Source organism: Juglans regia, chromosome 10, assembly GCF_001411555.2.
Source record: "Juglans regia cultivar Chandler chromosome 10, Walnut 2.0, whole genome shotgun sequence".
In the NCBI taxonomy this organism is placed as follows: Eukaryota; Viridiplantae; Streptophyta; class Magnoliopsida; order Fagales; family Juglandaceae; genus Juglans; species Juglans regia.
Genome location: NC_049910.1, coordinates 14,385,286 through 14,407,445, shown reverse-complemented (window position 1 = coordinate 14,407,445; position 22,160 = coordinate 14,385,286). Strand labels below are relative to the sequence as shown.

At 33.6% G+C, this 22,160-nt stretch overlaps 1 protein-coding gene across 1 annotated transcript; it reads right to left on the bottom strand.

The window, feature by feature from the left end:
• Window positions 1-549: 549 nt before the first annotated feature.
• Window positions 550-7,999, bottom strand: LOC109019867 (probable small nuclear ribonucleoprotein F). Its single transcript, XM_019002241.2, has 5 exons — window positions 7,868-7,999; window positions 7,531-7,618; window positions 7,307-7,344; window positions 4,953-5,017; window positions 550-935 (listed from the first exon to the last, which is right to left on the bottom strand). Exons 1-5 carry the CDS (start codon window positions 7,868-7,870, stop codon window positions 866-868), a joined length of 264 nt encoding a protein of 87 aa, XP_018857786.1. The 5' UTR covers window positions 7,871-7,999; the 3' UTR covers window positions 550-865.
• Between the last annotated feature and the right edge of the window lie 14,161 nt (window positions 8,000-22,160).

Genomic DNA, 22,160 nt, shown 5'->3' with positions numbered 1-22,160 from the left:
CATTTTCCTTTTTGTGTAGAGCTTAAAAGATCAGGGTGCAAATTATGTTTAAAATGGCAATCGCGAATTTCGATAGCCTTGGAGTGCAATCTAGAAAATTAGAAAAAACGGTTACTATCAAGTATCAAGCATCCAGAATAAAAGGTAACCGATGCTTCAATTCATTTTTGGTCCTATAGCAAACATATTATAAAGAGAAGAGAAATGTTACTATGTCTACCCAGTTATACTACTCACTTTGTTCTATTGACATAGCACCAAACACTTGAGTTTTTAAAAACAATAAATAAAAAGAGACATAAAAGTAGAGAAAACTTAAGATTTCAGTATTCATCATTTTGTATTTTCGGACTCCATTTTATTTTGAATATATATATATATATATTAATAAACCACGTGGTACCAAGTGGTGATGCCCAGTCAATGTGGCAAAATAAACAGTATAATTGGAGCGGCATAATAGCAATATTCTATATAATCACAGAGTTTATACTTGTACCATTTATCAAAACCTTATATGTCCTCAGTGTGATGAAACGACAAATCCAATGGAAAAAATCAAGGTTCATTTCAAATCAATCGAAGGGCTAGTCAAACAAAATGAACCAAATTCAAATTTTACACTGAATTTTTGATACATGCATCCCAAAATTAATCAAAGGAAATATGTCCATCAGCATCTACTAGATGAAAGGTATTTCATGAGGGTACTTCTAGTCATAGTTAGCAAGCATGCACGATGGAAAATGCTGTTGTCCTGGACTTGGGATATAGAGTAAAATGTTGGCTCTATGGCTCAAAGTAAACAAAACAAAATACAGAAATCCTACTTAGGCCATTACTTAACCGCTTTTAATTCCACTTCTTAGTCTCGATCGGCATCTTCAATTTCTTCATCTTCTGGCACCCCGCGAAGGTAGAGAACATTGTTACATCTGCAGATGGGAAAACATTAAAAGATGCAGTGAGATTTCTCAACATTAACTTTTCAAGTTCATGGGTTCACAACTTTTTCAAATTGCAAATAGATGACAAGCATTTATCTTATTAGGATGAAGGGGGCAATAGACTTCGATCTCCCATGAGATGGAGATAGAGCGGGGCTACGCTTTTAAGTATACTAGTAATACTCAGAAAACAGACATAAATTTGACAAAATAAATTAAATGCACTTAATTCAGCAATTATATGGATGGAGCCAATGTAGAAAAAATTCAATTAAATTAAGAACCACTTTCTGTTCTACTTCCACAACTGTAATTCATGATGCTCACAAATCCTTATCGCAACTTTGATTTTCCCATAGGAACTGAACATACTAGCCCTGGACAATTTTGTGTTCATAATTACATGTGCCACAATGACTGTAAAACCAAAAAGATGCAATCCTATACTTCCATTCGTAAAACATTACACAACTTTGTACATTACTTTTAAATTTTTCTTAGGACACTGTTGAATACTTTTTATGGAAATAAAATTATTTTCAAATACTACAGTGTAAATTCATACAGAGAAATTTGGCACATAGCATCTCCAGACACCTTCTCTTAAGCTTTTATGGGCATCAAATAAAATGATTTTTTTGATAAGGAAAAATTTATTGAACATTAAGCCCAATGAGATTTAAAGCTATTGCCCAGAAAAAAGATGTTCTGAAAAAGAATCTTCCGAGCTCCTCTATCAATCATTCCTCATCATCAACATTCCAATTGTTCTTTCCCTCCAGATTGCAACACAAAAGGCATATTGGGACCATCTTCCATATTACTGCAATCTGCAGGATACCCTGAAGACTTCTCCAGCTGGCAAGAAGATCCCAGCTTCTCGGGCACAACCCATGCTGATCCCACTCAGCCAAAAATGCCATCCAATAGGGCCCTGGCAACCTCACAATGAAGCAACAAATGGTCCACTGTTTCACTTCTGCTATGCATACAGCACAAGTCGGTCACTATAATTTGGCATTTCCGTAGATTGTCCATGGTCAGAATCTTCCCTAGTATAGCTGTCCATACAAAGAAAGCAGCCTTTAAAGGCATCTTGCTCTTCCAAATGTTCCTCCAAGGGAAATAATTACTCTCCTGATTAGTGATGATCCTTTAAAATGAACTGACAGACAATTTCCCTTTAGAGGGACTCCATGACATCTTATCTGCTTCTTGAATTCTTGTTCCAGTAGAGCCCAACTTCCCAATCATGTGCCACCTGAAGAATTGAACATTCCACTAAATAGAGCCACCTGAAATCTCCAGTAATTCGTAATTCAGCCACCGACGCCTCCTTACTGCACACAATTACACAGTAGTAAAGCTAAAGCGTTCTTAAGAGCTCTATCGCTGCACCAAATATCCTGCTAGAATCTGATCCTAGAACCATCCCCATTCACCACCACAAATCTGGTGTTGAGAAAAGAACATCCCCCCCCACCCCCGGGGGGCGCGTATCACCACCTTCCACAAAGCCTCCCCTCTTGATGATAAAGCCATAGCCATTTCCCAGGTAATGCCCAATTGAACATCTTTAAATTTCGGATCCCCAGCCCACATCATGAGATTGGGGAGCATACCTTACCCAATTGACTAGATGAAATTTTAATTCTTCACCAAGTCCACTCAAAAGGAAGTCAAATTGGAGTTTCTCAAAGCGATTCACCACCCCGACCAGCAATGAGAGAAAATTCGTAGGCAAATTTGAGACAGTACTTGTGTTTAAGGTGATCCACCCACCTTTCAACAAATACAACCTCTACCAACTTGCCAACCTACGCTCAATCTTCTCAATCACTTCATTCCATATGTACCTAGCCTTGAAGGACACTCCTAATGGGAGGCCAAGGCACTTCATGGGCAGAGAGATGTCTTACATCCCAACGAACTAGCCAAACTCCTTATATTGATAACATTCCCCAACAGAACCATACTCATGTATCAATTAACTTTTGGCTGTTTGATAGCCAAAAGGTTAGAAAATCAGAAGATGAAAGGGTCTTCATTCTGTGAATCTAGGGTCCAGAATATAGATGAAACAGTTAGGGCTCCAATTGTGTAATAGCTTGAAAATTGGGTGCAGTAACAAAGCTGGAAACTCTGAAAATGCTTGCTAGAATTTTTTGGTAGAAAATAAAGGTCATGATTTTGAGTACTTGGGGGACTTTGTTATCTGAAAAGTTGAAAGACTTTACGGTTTTATTGGAAAGGATCTGATTTGGGGTAAAGGACTTCTCCCTTGCAAGTCTTCAGGTCTCAAAGTGCCAAATACTAAAACCATTAAACTTCAAACTTGCATAGACCCTTCCTTGTTTTGGGGAGCATGAATGTTTAAATCAGAAGAGGCTTTCTAACTATCCAAGGAGTGCCCAAGCCACATCAGGACCTATTCTCCAAAGTCCAAAAGGACTAGTCAAAAACTCAAGGTTACAATTGGAGATCCTTGGAATCGTTATAAAAGCCTTGAAGTTCTCCTTCCAAAGCTATGTAATTTACCACCTTCCTATACATAATCACACAATCCGGGGTATTACAATCTTCCTTGCCAGCCATCATTAAATTTATTTGGAATAGGCAACCAATGACTCGGAGAGTCTTGAGAAGAAACTTGTGACAGGATGACACAATTCACATCATGTCCTTTGTCATCTCCATCATCTTTATCATGCATTCTTTTCTCTCTTCAAGATTCTCTTTAACCTTGATAATTTCAACTTTTCTTGCTTGTGTTTGACATCCACCACTCAATATCACATTAACCTTCTTTTTCCATGGCTACAATGTCAACTTCTGCTTCCTTGACATTGGTATGAAGTAGCTTGCTTTCACGCAAAACAAAAGGACAAAAGAAGAGTCGACTCAAAAGACAATTGTATAAGGGTTGAGAGCAGCTAAAGACTTTTCTTTTAAATTTAAAAAAAAAAAAAAAGCTCATGACTTGAATCTCATGATTAGTGATGAAATTCTCAGCTACACAGGCATAACTAAAGCAGGCAGCATTTATTGACGCCAACCATTGCTTCTTAGAATCTGGCATTGCTCAATCAGAAAATTAGTTGGGACCTTTCTTCTCATGACAAAAAAAATTGGCACAGTACATCAAAACACCTCTCCCAACTCAGAAGATGGACAAGAGAAAATTGTCCACAATAATATTCCAGAGAATCCTGATTATTATCCCTATAGTTTGCCATTTAATAAACCTAGAAACATCTGTGCGCTACATTAGAAAGTCTCAAGTTTTCCATATCATCAGACATTTTCATATGTACTCATTGATCCTTTTCAACGTACAAGGACAAGGACTAGGACTCTTAACATGACTTAAAACAATTTCATAGTAAATCCAATAAAAGACTCCTAATATCACTTGAAATTCCATACTCATAATGGGGGAAGTCGCGGGCATAGGTTTCAGAAGGATGGTACTTTGTGCTTGATGTAGAGTATTTGGAAGGAGTGTAAGACCCAAAGCTTCAAAGATTGCAAAAGAACTTTGCCAGAGTTAAGAAATTTTACGTTTAAATCTTTGTATGAGTGCACTACAGTCCATAACAATTCCCTGATTTGAATCCAACAAAATTACATCTTGAAATCAACTAAATTGGAAAGTAGCACACATAACAGCAACGATTCAATTTTCCAGAACTGAATCAGTTTCAAACGGCATTATTAATTTCCTAGTGAGACCACTTTCTTCAGCTCTTGCACAGAGAGATCCAAATTAACAGAAACACACAGATGCAATTCCATCAACAAGAGAGCATGGGACTCTTCAGTTTTGACATCAATAAGTACTAAGGAAGATTAAAAGTTCATATAAAAGGCTCGAGTTTTTATTACTCAAAAAAAAATCTATCAACAAGAGAAAGCAAACATCAGGGTTTTCAAGATAGGTACTCTCAAACAATAAGTATTCCACGTAAAACTTAATTCAGAGACATAGCATTTGGTTAATGTCACCTGATCAAAATCTCTCCCAGATTTCCAGTGAATTGCCCATCAATATATTCCTCAGTGTTTGCTAGCTGCACATAAGATTTCATACATATTATAATTTTAGCAGTTACTAATTTTTTTTTTATAATTAATTTTAGCAGTTACTAAAATAATTAAGATAGAATCAAACAATAACATCTAGATGTGTCTTCATATGAGAAGCTAAAAATAGCTCAGTATATTCAAAAATATACTCACTATCAACATGGTTTAAACACACAGGATTACCAAGACATGAAGTTTTACAAGAGCTCTATTCGTATTACCTAAACAACCAACTATTGACGGGAGTTGCCAACCAACTTTGAGATGTAACAGCGATATTTTTTGCGGGCAAGTGGGGGCAGAGCCTAAATTCCATCTTTTGAGGTGGTAAGAAAATTGAATTCTCTTTAACCAAACTCTTTTGGGGAAATGGCTATGGTGTTATGCCTTGAAATAGAGCACCATGGAGAGCCCTAGTGGACACAAAGTTTGAGAACTTCAGAGGAGATTAGAGTTTTCATGAGGTAAATAGGACTTTCAAGGTTGGGTTTTCAAAATAACATTAGAAGAGCCTGTATGGATTTCTCCTGCTTTACTAGATTTGTGTTAGGTGATGGGTCCAAGATCTGATTTTGGTATGACGTGTGATATGGAGATCAATCATTGAAAGGTGCCTTCTTGTTGCTATTAAGAATTGCTCGTTTTAAGTATGGTAAGTGGCAAATCACTGTCAACTCTTGGATGATTCTTTTTGTTTTTATGACTCTCTTCCATGGTGAGTTAATTTTGTTGAGAAGGCCAATAACCAGGACGTGAGTCTCTTCACATTGTTCCATAAATGATTGTATTCGAGTTGGGTGGGATGGGGAGGTGAAGATAAAACGGTTTGTGGCCCCTCTATAGAAGGAGTGTTCAAAGTAAATCATTTTACAAGTTATGCACTCATGATAGGTCCCCTATCACTTGGAAGATTAATTGGAGAAATAAGATTCCTCCAGTGAATTTTTATGTTTGGACAGCAGCTTTAGAGAAGATACTTATCATGGATAATATGAAGTGGCACATTGAAAAGATAAATCAATGTTGCATTTATAAGAATAGTGAGATGGGGGAATCAATGCACACCATTGTGAAGTTGCTAGCATCTTATGGAACCTGATTTTTTGCCTTGCCTTTTTGGGATAAATTGGGTGGTGGATCTCCTAGCATGTTGGAAAGGGCAGTTCAATAGTTGTCAGTTATTATTGTAAATTACAATCCCCTCTTGTTTAATTTAGCGTATTTGGATAGAGAAATGAGCGTAGTTTTGAAAATCGCAAAAAGTCGGTGTTGGACAGAAATTCATTATTTCTTAACACTCTTTGCCATTAGATAGTGGTCCACATGGTGCTCCTGCTTTTTCTATTTTTACTTTTCAAGAATTTCTAGTTCTTTTTCCTTTTGCTTATTAGGTGTATCTTTTGTATACTTTTGCTCAGGTGTAACACGTTTTTTCGCTCCAAATAATTTATCTCACTAATCAAAAAAATATTTAACACAAAGGATCAAAGTTTGGGAACGGTGACATGAACAGTGACACTGAAGAAGATGAAGAGATGAGTGAAGGAGAGCAGCCCTCTAGACACCCTTACCAAAAAAAATCTCAACATCGCATTCTTTAAGGCTCTTAATTTTTTAGTAACTTGTATAACATTTGTAGAACAATGAGTTTCGCTTGATCTACGAGAATTAGGACTCCTAATTTTGCTAGCGAACCAAGAACCCAATGAAAACCAAACATTGGAATTAGAAAAGATAAACAGAAGTACGGTGACTCCTAGAAAGTTTTAGTCTTGACTCAATAACCAAATATCTCAAAAATTAAAGATCTTCACTTGATTACGAAACTAACAACAATAATTTGTGAAATAAAAACCCAACTGCAAGCTGTTAACCCTAGACTCCTAATGCCTTAATCTTCAAAATCATATAAGACTTGACCCAGTAAAGATGTTGCACGAGCCATAAAATAAATCTTGGAACTTAGAGAGTCACCAAATAACAGAAACTCAATCTTCCATGGCTTTATCATCAAGACTTAATGCCATCTACATTTTTTACATAATTTGATATTCTCAATTTATTGTCGTCATAGTTAGTTTCAGTGGATATAAAAAATTAAAAAAATTAAAAAAAAAAATTAGAATGGATACGGGTTCTAGATTCTTTAAACCCGTTCGTCGCACAACCTAAAAATTAAGGCCTCCAAAGTGTCCGAAAAACTCAAATTGGCACAAAGCTGAAGAAGGCATACAGAAACAAATATAATAGCGAGAGAGACTGTAAAGTAACACCTGTAAGTTCATGTATGAATCCACTGAAGCAAGAAAACCTAAAAGCAAAACAGAATAGACACAGAATGAGAAGAGAAATAGAACCCATTAAGTACATGTATAACCAAAACCCCTTCGATAGAGGAAATAATTTTAAAAAAAAAAAAAAAAGAGAGAGAGAGAGAGAACCGAGGAGAAATATGATATTGGAAAATAAAAATTACAAGTAGTAAGAAGCGGCAAACCTTTGTACTCCATTCCCCATTTGAGTTTCACAATGACAGGTTTCCCAGTCAAATTGTTCAAGAAAGGTTTAGGGTTAACTGGTATGCTCTGCAATAGTAATAAAAATGAACATTAAGAAGGTGATTTAAATTTGGCTTGTGAGATTCTCAGTTTTCGTTAACAAAACGATAAGAACGACAAAAAAATCCGCGCTGTAACCGAGCAGAGTTCGAACTGAGAGAGGAGGCGGGGTCTGATAATAAAGGGAGTCTTTCGTTGTGAAATTGATCCGCGCGATGGAAGCATAAAGTTCGATGCCTCCGCCAGAGAGAGAGAGAGAGAGAGAGAGAGAAGTACCATGGTTGCAATGACGTTGAAGAAGCGACGTCCAGGGAAGACTGCAAGCTCTCTCACAGTCGTAATGCGGGTTCCGATGTCGGAGACTACTAAACCCAACGTTTACGAAGTTGTGGGAAAATGATTGGACTGATATACTGCGGCTAGTTTGAGTAGATATATTATGAGAATATTTTTTTTATTATTTTTTTATTATAATGTACAAAATATCTGAAATTACCTACTTATTCAAACGTAACTAATATTTTTTTAAAATTTTTTTTTAAGTTTATTCTTTTTAAATTAATTTAATTTTTCTATTTATTATTTATATATTAAATATTTTATAAAAAAAATAATAATAAAAATTAAGCAAAGATTTCCTACAGAATATAATTTAAGACTTGAATTAGAGATCTTAATGAATAATATAAAAGATCTTAAAATATAATTTAAGTTTATTTTTTTAAATTAATTTAATTTTTCTATTTATTATTTATATATTAAATATTTTATAAAAAAATAATTAAAAAATTAAAAAAAGTTTGGTACGTAAAAATTATATAAATAATAAAAAATTGTGTAAATTTTTTCAATGTAAAATATAGAAAAAGTTTTTACTTTTTTATGCCTTTAATTATGGACGGCTCTCATGATTCTATAATTAACCAAATCAAATTTAAATAAATTTTTTATTTCAAAAAAAGTTAATTTTTTTTAAAAAATTAGATTCTAAAATTTAAAAATATGAACCTAAATTTTTAAAAATTCTAATACTAATTATTTTTAAAATAGATTTTAGTTACTATTTGGATCACCATTATCAAAGGGTCACTGAGTTTATCGAAAGGGTGGTGTTAGCGGGCCGCCCAATGTTTATCGTTGGGCATACCGTTAGTATAAATTTTTAGTTCTTTTTTTAATTATTTTTGTAAAGTATTTTTTAATATTTTTAATCATTAAAAAATATATAAATTTTCTAATAATCACTTTTTTAATTATTTTTAAATAAAAAAAATTAAAATACTCTAGAGTAACTTTGTGCAGCAACATTAAAAAGATTAAGTAGCATTTTCCTTATCGAAATCTAGTAGTCAGTAATAAAGTTGGTCAGAATCATTACTAATCTTTTTAAAATAAATATAAGTTTTAATTTTTTGAAGTCTTTCTTTTTATCATACTTATAATTTTCTAATTTAAAATTTGAGCAATGTTATATACAGTCTCCATTCAGAGATTGCAATGCAAGTCTAGGCAATTTTATCTTTAAAAATTTTTTAAATTACAAAAATATCCCTCCTAAGATTATTCTCATTGGCTTGGCCAAATTCATCTTTAAAATTTAGTCAATATCACATTTTTTTACATTTGTCTATTCTATTTAAACTCAACCCCCACATTGGATTATCCATTCACTCTCTATATAATAATAAAATATTATTAATTTAATAATTTTTTTATTTAATTTATTTTTATCACATTTTGTATATCTACCAATTAAATGTTAATAATAATTATATTCTAATTAAATTAATATTAAAAAATCATATTTTCAAAAGTCATTTAATGCTAATAATAAAAAATATTTGATTAAACTTATTTAAATTTCTATTTAAATTTTTTAATTACAAACTAAATAGTATTTTTGCTTAGAGTGAGAAACTAATATTTTAATGTTTGTTTGAAGTGAGAAATTAATATTTTAATATTTGTTGAATCAATTATGGTTCTCCATATTTGGCCAACCACTATAGCAAAAGTCTAAATTATTTTAAATTTGCCCAATTCAATGTGGGATGTTTTTTACATCAATTATGCAAATTTTAGCCAACCTCCTCATTTAGCCAAGCCAATGAGGATGCTCTAAAATGATGTCTTTTCTCATTTAATAAAGGGTCTGCACATACAGTTCCCAAGTGGGGACTGCAAATATAATTTCTCTTCAAGATTTACATTACACTACAAAGTGAAATGCACCGTTTTACTAAACATCCAAAATGCAACATTTTACTCACTAAACGTTGTAACCAGTCCCACCCTTCTAACATGAAACACACTGTTTCATTAATTCTAAACACAGTGTTCAAGACTACTTCTTCTTCCTTTTATTCTACAGGCCATTTCAATTATTACCGTTAACCCTGACATTTTCCTCCCCTTTTAAGGCCTTGACCACAAGGCTGCTAACAGGTATCAGGCCTTCACCATTAAAGAATCCTACCCACAAGGTGTAGGTAGAGACTACGTAGCTTCCACAAGAACTCCAAAAAACTATCCTCCAAAGGTGTGACGCCCCCATCCCCACTTGGGATTTGATGAAGATTATCGTATCGGGACATGTAATACAAAGTTAAATATCCTCGTTCATGACAGATAACATGCAATGCACCTAGTATGCTTCTAACAATATGCAATAAACGCAGTGAAAATTTCCTCTTTTATTATCAAACATAAGTTGTACCAGAATAACTAAATCCCAAAATACATTTCATTTCACTGATACTTAACAAGTTCATCTTACATTCAACATATCTTTAACATAAGAGAGACATCGTATTGGAGTAATAACTCTTTAATTACAAACTTCATAAAATCCTTAACTACCTGTCAAGCTGCTCGCGCAGCTCGACTATCAATATCATAATGACATTCAGAAACTAAAGTATAATCCTTAGAAGCTCCTCCACGCTCGTTCTCGTCCTACTCAACATCATTCAATCGGGGATATTGTGCTCCACGCGGCCTTGTCAAGGCTTCTACCGTTCCGAGTGTGAGTGGTAGTTGAGATTACTACAATGAGATTTTTTAATTTCAGCAAGTTATATTTATAAGCTACTCTCAATTTATAAAGCATGCATAAAAATAAACGTGGCATATATGCATGACTGACATGACCTTACACTTACAAGAGAAGACTTTAGAGTTTTCGTACTTCATGACATGCTTGCTTATAGAAAATAGACTCATTTATTTTTATTAATATCTTACAGAGTTACTCAGACAAGGCATAAGGCCTGCGTCATCTGTATTTCATTCATTTCGTCGGAAATACTTAGATAAAGCAAATTACTTATACCAAAAGTATTTCATCAGGGATACTTAGACAAAGCAGAATGCATATGCCATGTATATTTTATTAGACATATTTAGGCAAAACAAAATGACTACGCCGTTAGTAGGGGTGTAACCAGTCCGGTTTGGTCTGGTTTTGGACAAATTTTGGGATCCAATCGATATACACTGATTTTACATTTTCAAAACCGATTCTGCACCAGTTACCCTCCTAAACCAGTACTTCCAGTTTTATCGGTTCTAGTCCGGTTCGATCCCCTTTTTTGAGTTTAATCAAGTGTCAATTTGTCATAAAGAAATTTGTTATTAAAAAAACTGCTATAAAAAAAAAATCTGTTGTAAAAAAAATATGTTTATAAAAAATATGCTATAAAAAAACTGTTATATATACATACATATATATATACATTGTATACATACTAAAATTATAGTATATTGTAATATTAGTAATACACTAATACTATTGGTATAGTACTATTACTATATGTTAATGATAATATAGTAGTATTACTAATACTATAGTGGTAACATATATGCTACTAATAATATATTAATGATAGTTAGACACATTCTTTTACATGAGTGCATATAATCAAATGTATAGAAATGTATTTATCAAAATTAATATATATTAAAATACTAAATAACTATAGAGCACTATACCAATACTAATAGTAATACTAATGCTAAATACTATATTATAGTGATATTAATATTTTATATAGTTATAGTGATATTACTACTAATATATGAAGTTAACTATACTATTATACATATATTATACTATAACTCTTATAATATATTAATATATACTAGTACTATATATATATTATACTACAAACTATTATAGTGTTACTACTACATATAGTGTGTGTATATATATATATATATATATATTATAGTGATATTAATACTATATATAGTTACACACTAAGGAATATAATAATACACTGATACTAAATTATTACTAATACTATATATTATACGAATAGTGATATTAATATTACATATAATTATAGTGATTTAGTTATAGTGATTAGTATAACTATATAATAGTATTAGTATTAGTATAGCTATATATTAGTATTAGTTATAGTGATTAGCATAACAATATATTAGTATTTGTTATAGTGATTTTAATTTAGTATAACTATATAATAGTATTCTTAATCCACTTTAAGTCTGTATAGAAAAGTGAAATAGTTATACTAACATTTATACTAATTTACTAATAGTATTGGTATTAAGTCATAAAATGTAATTAATATACTAATGCATATTAGTATTATTAATGTATTTATCAAAAGGAATATGTTGAGAATTTATTAGGCCCAAAAATGTAATTAATATATTATATACATTTTATATTTAAAAAAATATGATCAAATAAATTTTCATGTTTAAGATTAAAATTTTATGTTATAAATTATAATATAAAATTATTTTTAATATAATTATAATTTATATATATTATATATAAATATTATATATTATATTTTTATATTATATATATGATTAAAAATTAATTAAAATTATATAAATATGCGAACCGGTCCGGTGGTAGAAAACAAAAAATCAAGACCGAACCGATTTTGACCGGTTTTAAAATAGGAGGAACCGCTCCCCAAAAAAACCGGTCCAAAATCGGACTGGTCCAACTGATCCAGGCCAATTTTCTGGTTTTTCGATTAAATTATACACCCCTAGCCATGAGTATTTTATTAATGCTTGATTTGAAATAGAAACATATGATTTGACATATGCTTCATGACATATGTTCGTGTTATGTGATAGATATTCATGCTTTGACAAATGACATCATGGCATAACATAATTATTGCAACATATGAGAGTTAAGATAAATTATGATTCGCTTGCATAAATTTACTATCTAACATATTGTCATACACCGAGAGTAAGTTAGAAGATTAAAAAACAAAATTGAGTATAAAAATTGTGCGGGATGAAACGAGAGATGCACTAAAGTTAGGAAACCTCATTAACTAGTAAAAATTCAGAATATAACAATCATAGAGTATGATTTACAGGTTTGCCCCTTAACTCTTGGAAATTTACAAAGAAGCGCCTAAACTTTCAATAATTACAAACGGGTCCTAAATTTTTCCGAAATTCACAAATCTCATGTATTTTCTATTCTAAATTCATTTATGAACTTAAAAATTTGTGATTCAAGCATCTAGTATGAGAACTCTACCTTGGTCGAGAGTCCTAAACCCAGATTTTCACTTGGTGTATTTTTTGTCCTTCTTGCATACCATTTATGCCCTAGTCCAAATTTAATACTTAATCACATCCTTATCTCTATCTTAGTATCATGTTTAGACACTAGATTCACAATCATTATGGTCATATATTCATCATATAATGCAACCAACACATACACAATACAACTATGCAACCTCAAAACCCTAGAATGGTATCCTTAGCATTTCTCTTACACATGAGCATCAAGAACTCCAATGAATCACATATCCTAACTTCTAACATGCTAAGTACTCATTCCTAGATGATAATACATAACACTGAACAACATATTCATTATAATCAAGAGATAGAAAACCAATCATGCAATAAGCCCTAAACTGAAACATGCTTGTTTTCGTACTAGAATATTTTAATTAAGTCCTTATTTAACATGCAAGGTTTCTTGAACTAATTCATCCATTCTCATCATGGTTAAGTCTTAGCTAGGTCTTAGCACCATTTTAATCATATCACACCCAACTTTAAGATTAAAACAAGTGAAAAGGCAAAAACCTCAAAACTTGCATCAAAATCATGTGTTCATACATAATCATCAAAGACTCAACTCAAACCCTAGTTTCATGGCTCAATACAAGACTTAATACAAAGATCTAACTCCTATTAACAAGGGTTTTCAAGATCCATCCACCGAATCATGAACTCAAAAGAATCATATCTTTCAAAGAACACTCATGCAAGTTTCGGTCTCACTAACCTAATTAGTGCAGGCAAATCTCTTGGATGAAATCACGTGCTACAAGTTCAAACTAATGATGGGTACACTATACATGTCAATACTCCATTAGAAACCAAAATCATCCAAAGAACCCTAGGACTACATAGCATTTCAAATCAAGACTCTAAGACAAGCAAACATTTTAGTGAATCCATCAACTCCAACATCATCAAGATTCTACCATTTAATTTTAAGGAAAATAGTCAAACACTAACACCAACAAGTATCTAACTTAAAGTAACACAAAAATAGGAGAGGAGAGGTTGTGGAAGATAACTTACTAAGTTTGATCACCAAGAGAAAATGCCTAGCTTCCTTACTTGTCTCTCACTCTCGGTTTTCTCTCAAAATGCTAAGTTAGATGTGTGAAGTTGTGCGCAAGTGAGGAGGGACTCAAGTGACATGGGAGACAAAAAGGGAGTAAGGGAGGGGGGTTGCTTGAACCGGTCATGGAATGGCATGGAGGTCATGGGAAGGTTGCTTGATTAAGTAGACAAAATCTTGGGTGGTTGGTGAATGACTTAGCCAATTGAGTGGGGATGGGAGTGGTACGTTTGCTTGAGTGCGGGGTAGGCTTCTGGGGCTGACATGGGAGGTACAAGGTAGGTCATGGGGGTTGGTTTGGTGGTACTATGGGGTGTCATGGTTACTTGTAGAGAGGTTTAACTCAAGAGGGAATGAGAAGTTGAAAACCAATTGGGGTTTCAAGCTCAATTCCAATGGGGGTTAGTATTGGGAGGTACAAGAGTGTAAGAGTGAGGCATTGTGTGTAAGAGAGGTACATTGAGTGTGTGGGAGGTTGCTTGCAAGAAAGATCAGATCAAGAGTGAAAGAATAATGCAAAAACCGATGACCATAGAGGGCTTTGGTGTGTGGTGGTTTGGGGTTTGAATTTCAAACCCAAATTTGGTAAAAAAGGTACAAGGGGTAAGTGGAAGGGCCCCACGGCAAGGTGGTATAAAAGGTGTAAGACTTTTGTAAGAAGGCATGTATTTTTGTTTGTTCTACACTCAGACTCCTTACACGTGTACTAAGCTTGATGTGTAAAGTGAGGTCAAAATGAAGGGTGGTGATTGTGCCATGTGTCCAAGAGGTCTCCTAGTGTTCCTAGGCTGATTTGGACATCCTACATGACAATGTGATAGCTGGTTGGTGATAACTAGATGCCACGTGGCGCTCTCCAATTGGCCCATTTGGCGTCCAAAAATCATGAAACTTTTTATTGTATCATAAAATCCTAAAAATTCATTCGAATCTAATGGTTCAATCTGTTTCATTTAATTATGATCCTAAGTGCCTAAAAATATAAAAGGCATTTCATTCCCTTAGCGAATCATAATTCGATATTTAACTATCTAACTAAAAGAAATTCTTCTCGTCAAATTTCTTTCGAGGTGTTACAAAAGGTGCACTGAGCCATTGAAGAATAACTTCAGTTGATGCATGGTTGCCAACCTTTTTCATCCTCTTTTCAAGTATGGATTAGGGCTCATGTTGAGTATTTCCTTTCTAATCTAGAGGTGGTAATGTAGGCAAAAGAGAGATCTATTCACCCAACTTCTTTTACAAACATGAAGCATGAAAAACTAGGTGAATTTTAGAATTTGAGGGTCAATTCAATCGATAGGCCACCATCCCTATCTTTTTAGCCACTTGAAATGGACCATAGTACCTCGAGGCTAGCTTTAAGCTATGGCGCATTGCCACTATTTCCTACCTATAAGGTTATAACATTAAAAACACTCATTCTCAACTTCAAAGCTTCCCTCAGTTCTCTTTCTATTTACAAAAAACCTTCATTCTTTATTGGGCCTTTTGCAAGTTCTCATTCAACAGTAATAAAAACTACTCTCTTGATCTCAATTGATGATCCATTACAGCATTAGCAGTAGTTCCAAGAATGTAAGTGAGTAGCTTAAGAGGGGGTATATAGAGAGATTTGAATGGAGAGACTTCAATGGATGAGAGTGACTTGTGGTATGATAACCAAGACTCGAAAAATCAAAACTGTGTTCAAAATCAGGTAAGTACGAATTTAATGAATCGGACGATTCATAACAATTTTGAATTGGATATTTCAATGTTGATAAAAAAAAAAAGTATTAAAAATCAAATTTGAAGCAATTTTCAAGCATTTTAAATAATGTATAAAAGAATATAAAATATAAATTTATTAATGGATTCTTCATGTTTCAGCGGTTGTACAAACACCGATGACGTACTATTAATGGCATTTAGATAAATGTCATTAATTTATACAATGTGGCGGCAACATACTAGTGGCGGCATTTAGGTAAATGCTGTTAATTTGTACAAAAATGTCGGTAATGAGGTTTTCAAGTCATGGTGTTTGGGCAAAAGCCGAAACGCGTAAATAGCGACCACCCAATACCGATGTTTGGTTGTGCCAGTAAATAAACGTCACTAATTGATCAGCAACATTTATTTTAACCATTGCCGGCGCTTTTTAAATGCCGACAAATCACAATTTTTTTTTTCAATAAACGTATGATATGATTCTAAATAGTTTCAATAAATATGTAATTTATGTATTTAGCCTGAATAGTCGACATTTTTTGGCCTTATATAAGAAAAATATAAAGACCACTAAGTTATAAATACATGGAAAATTTAGTATTTTATGCACAACCATAAATTGAATATAAAATACTCACTCATTTTGTTAATTTTTTGTTCAACTAAAAAAATTAAAGAACTATATGTTTTATCTTTCAATTTTCCTGCAATTCTTATTGAATACAAAAATGATAAAAATTAATATATGTTTAGTTCTATTATATTTTTGTACAAACACTTAAAATAAAAAACCCAGTTATTAGACAACTTAAAAATAAATGTAGTTTTGAGTCGGTTGGAATCAGTTCATATTGGTCTAAAATTGGCTAGAATTAGTCTAAATCAATAGATTAGAGCAATTCAATAAATGATTCAAAATGTTCACTAAACTCGGTTCGGTTTCTTACCGATCAGTTTGAATAAAGCTGAATCAAGTCGTTTTTTCTGAGCCTTGATTATAACACTATTCTGTCATAGGGATCCACATGCTCCATTTCTTTCGTTTATTACCAATGTAACATCTTAAGTAGCCTTGCAGACACTTGTTTAAACCCTCAATCTAGCTATCTGATTGAGGGTGGTAAGCTTAGCTAATGGCCAATGAGGTTCCATGTAGATGACATAACTATTTCTAAAAGGAAATTGTAAACACCAAATCCCTGTCTGAGACAATTTTCTTGGGTATGCCATGGATCTTAAAAACCATAGGAAAAAAATATTTGAGTCACCTTACTTGCTATATAGGGGTGAGAGAGTGGAAAAAGTAAATAAATCTTGTAAGCCTATCCACAATTGAGAAAATTACACATAGTCTATTAGATAAGGGAAGACCCTCAATAAAATCCATTGAAATATCCAACCAAGGTGAGCTAGGAATTGGCAATGGCTGAAGTAGTCATTCTGGATGAAGGGTTTCATATTTATTAGTTTGGCATACATCACACTCTTTGACAAGCTTCTTAATGTCTTTATGCATTCCCTCTAAATAGAAATCCATTTTGTCCCTTTGCAAGGTTTGTATTAGCCCATATGCCCTACCTGTGGTTATGATGGATGTATTATAATATCTTACCCTTAAATAGTGATAAAGGAACCACCACTAGTTTTCTTTTTCTGAGTATCAATCCTTGCTCAATTCAGTTCATAGTTCTCCAGAATCCAAAATTTGTTTATTTTTTGTTTTTGTGGCCTATGGAGGATTTGGTTGTTTCAATGGAGGATGGGGTTATGTTTTGGATACTATAGAGTTTGATTGGGGTTCATATTTATTTCGTATTCTCGTTGGAGGTTGTGAATTTTAGGCTTTTAATTCGAAACCCTAATTTATGTTAGGATTTCAGATTGAGCCCTAAATTAGGGGTTCGGATTGAAACCCTAAATTAGTTTGTATTTTATATGATGGGTTTCAATCAGAACTCCTAATTTATGTGGATTTCAAATAGGGGTGCTACCCGCACCCCTGGACGGGTGGCTCTCGACACTTCGCCCTACCCATACATGGGCTCTTGGGGGAGCAAGGAAGTTAGGCCCCGACCCTGACCCTATCCGGATGCCAGCGGGTGGATTTGCCCCACCGGTCCATCTGGCCCCCCTGAGCCTTAATGGCCTATTGGGCCCAAAGTCCCTTTTTTGAACCAAATTTGGCCCAAAACCTAATTTGAATAAAATATAAAATTAAATATTCTCTAAAAATGTTGCTAAATTCTAAATTCTAACTAATAACTCTATGTTATTATAAGTAGAATAAACTATTACACATTAATCTAAAACATTACAAATTTATCTAAAAATATTATATTTTATCAAATAAATTGAATGAATAACAGTGTTTCAAGAATTAAAATACATTTAAAGGAAAAAAAAAATAAATGTAACAAAATGAACATGTAGGGTTGTAGCAAGATGGGATGGTTACTCCAAGTGGCAAGTGACATCATAAATCCTAAAAAAAAACAAAAGAAAAACGAGAATATGAATTAATAACGTTATTAACATATATAAAAAACTACAAATATTTAACTAACAAAGTAAACAAACCAATGGTGGTGTATCAAAGTCAAATTGCAACCGATGTAGATTGAGATGAAGTCTCATTTCTCAAAGTTGCCCTCGACAATAATTGAATTGGAAATTAAGTTTGTCAAATAATTATAACACAATCTATTATAAGCAAAAGCAAAATAATGAATTAAGAGTGATTACCATTTCCAAACTGATCAACATCATCCTCCTTGTAGCTCTCCGGAAAGTCTACAACCTCTAGAACCTGAATTAGCTTTTCTTTAATCCAATTCTGAGTGCAAATCAAAGCCTTCATAATGCTAGGAAATAATGCAAAAGTAAATCATCCACAAATTCTTCATGCTTCTTATACATGAAACATCAATCCATTACAATGAGACCGCACTTCTCCAAATTATCCGTCGTCAAAATATTCCCCAGCAAGGTAGTCCATATAAAAAGAATAATTTTGGAAAAGAACTCCAAATACGCTTTCAAGGAAAAATATGACAACGTTGAATAGTCAACACCTTATAATACGAACGAACCGTAAACATTTTACTTCCCTTGAGCTTCCACAACATCATATCCCCATCATTAACCCCAAGTCTCAAGGAATATAAAAAGCTGAAAAAACCTAAAACATCATCAATTTCTCAATCTTGTATAGCTCTAGTAAAACAAACATCCCACTGCAAGGATCTATTAGAACGGACTAACAAATTAGAAACATATGCATGCCGATCAAATATTAGACATAAGATAGCCGAAAACACCTTATTAAGGGCTCGATCACCGCACACTGTATCAAAAAACAATCAGATCCTATAACCCTCTCCAACATCATAGTTAACATGTTTAGCAAAAATTTCCCACTCATTTCTAATGAACTTCTAAATACTCACAACATAAGCTCCCTAACCTCTTTAGAGCTCCACACCCCCCCCCATGTTTCCAATCAATAACCTTCTTCCATAGCGACTCTTGTTCCAATTGATATCTCTATAACAATTCCCCAACAAATAGGAGAACAAACTTTATTTCAACTAACAAGATGAAATTTAGTTTCCTTTCCCTTTCCACCCATACAAATGCACGAAATAACTTCTCAATCCGGTTAGAAAGTTAATTGGAAGATCGAAAAGTGTACTCTTGATTAAAGTGATTCTGCCCCTTCTGATAAACACAGCTTCTTCCAACCAGCCAACATTTTCTACCACTCCATCCCAAATAGCCTTAGCCTTAAAAGATGCCCCAACGGAAGGCCTAAATATTCATGGCTAGATAAGCAACTTTATAGCCCAAAAAGCTTGCCAAACAATTAATATTCCAAAACTCCCCCACTAGAACCATCTCCGATTTATCAAGATTCACCTTAAGGCCCGAGACAGCTTCAAAGCATAATAACACATCCATTAAAACTTGAATCTGACCACGATCTGCATTACAAAATATAAGAGTGTCATCTATAAAAAGAAGATGAGAAAGTGTAATAGACCCATTATTGGCCTTTGCCACCGAAAAATCAAAGAGGAACCCCTCTATAGCAGCCTCCACCATCTGACTTAACGCCTCCATGATAATAACAAAAAGAAAAGGGGATAAATGATCCCTTTATCTCAAACCACGAGAACTATGAAAACAATTACGTGGATTACCATTAACCAACACTGAAAATCAGACAGTAGAGACACAATATCTAATCCACACGCACCCCCTCTTCCCAAAACCACACCTTCCAAGCAAACAGAAAAGGAAATCTTAATTTAAATGATCATACGTCTTTTCCATATCAATCTTACAAAGAATGCCAATAGCTATCTCCCTTAACCGATTATCTAAACATTCATTAGCAACAAGAACAAAATCAATGATTTGTCTTTCCCGGACAAAAGCATTTTGGGCCTTAGAGATAATTCGCTCAATTAGAGTACTCATACGATTAGCAAGCACCTTCAAAATTATCTTGTTAAATCCCACTTATAAGACTAATAGGATGAAAACCTATCAACTCAGAAGCTCCATATTTCTTTGGAATGAGAGAAATAAAGTTAGCATTAAGAGATTTTTCAAACTTATAAAAGGAAAAAAAATTATTCTGAAAAACTTGCAACACATCTTTTTCATAATATCCCAACAAACTTGAAAAAATGCCATAGAGAAGCCATCCGAACTAGGGACTTTATCTTTAACCATCCCACTAACCACCTAGGAAACCTCATTTTTGTCAAACGGTCTCTCCAACCAGCTCGCACTAAGAGGATCTAGAAAACCAAAAGTCAAACCATCAAGTTTAGGTCTCCAAGCAACTGGTTCAGTTAGAAGTGCTTCATAAAATTATACAATATGACCATGAATCTTAGGAGGAGATGAAAACACACTATTATCATAATAAAGCAATTCAATGGCATTACAACACTGATGTGAGTTAGCCATTTTGTGAAACAATATAGTGCATTTATCTCCCTCTTTCAACCAAAGATCCCTTGATTTTTGCGTCCAAGAAATCTCTTCCATCAACAAAACCCTATCAAGATCAATCAAAATTGTTTTTTTCCTCAACAATGCCTCATCGGACATATCTTCATTCTCCTCCCCAACCTCCAAAACATGCAACTCTTCCAAACGAGAATTTTTTTTCAATAGTCAATATTCCTAAAAACTTCTACATTCCACTTCTTCAAATCAAGTTTCGTAGTTGTAAGCTTACCAGCAAGGATAAAATTGGGGTTACCCGAGAACTAATAAGAAGACGACTAACTCCTAACCCTATCAACAAAACCCTCAGCTCCTAACTACATGTTTTTAAACTTAAAATACCTCTGACCTCATAAATATCACCACAATCCAACAAAATAGGAAAATAATATGAACATACACGAGACAATTGCTTTTGGCACAACTCTGGGTAATGAACTTCCTAAGATGGAGATACAAGGAATCTATCCAATCTAGACCATCCCTGGTGGTTGGACTAAGTGGATGCACCCCTATAAGAGGAAGATCCAAATAAAAAATGAACTCCAAAAGATCCTCCATCGCCAAAGAAATACTAAGTTCTCCCAAACAATCACTAGGGAACATAGTAATATTAAAGTCCCCACTCATACACCACATCATATCCCATTACAAACCCGCCAACTCCTCACACAAAAGACTCATCTCCCTATCTGAATTTGGCCCATAAGCTCTCGCATAAGCCCACTTCCACCCATCCTTAACATTTTTAAAAGAACAAGCCACAGAAAAATTCTCAATACACTCATTCACTAACTCCATTACTCTATTGTCCCACATCAAAAGATCATCTCCCGATGCTCCCACAGACTTCAAATAAGCCAAACCCACAAAAGAAAACCCCCATAAATTATGTATTATACTTCTATCAATAAAACGAAGCTTTGTTTCTTGTAGACAAACAATATCAATCTTCTAGCTTTGTAGTAAGGATCTAATATAAAGAAGTTTGTTGGGTCATTGATCCCCCTAAAATTCCAAGAGAAAATTTTAGGCTTCATGAGAAACATGAGACACCCTCCCTTTCAATCTATCCCTCCTACCACTTCACTCCTTAATGTGGTAACTAATGGCGCATTTTAATCATCTTAATTTCCTTTCTTTTTTAGAGGATGCAAAGTCAAGGAACATCTAGATTTGGTAGCA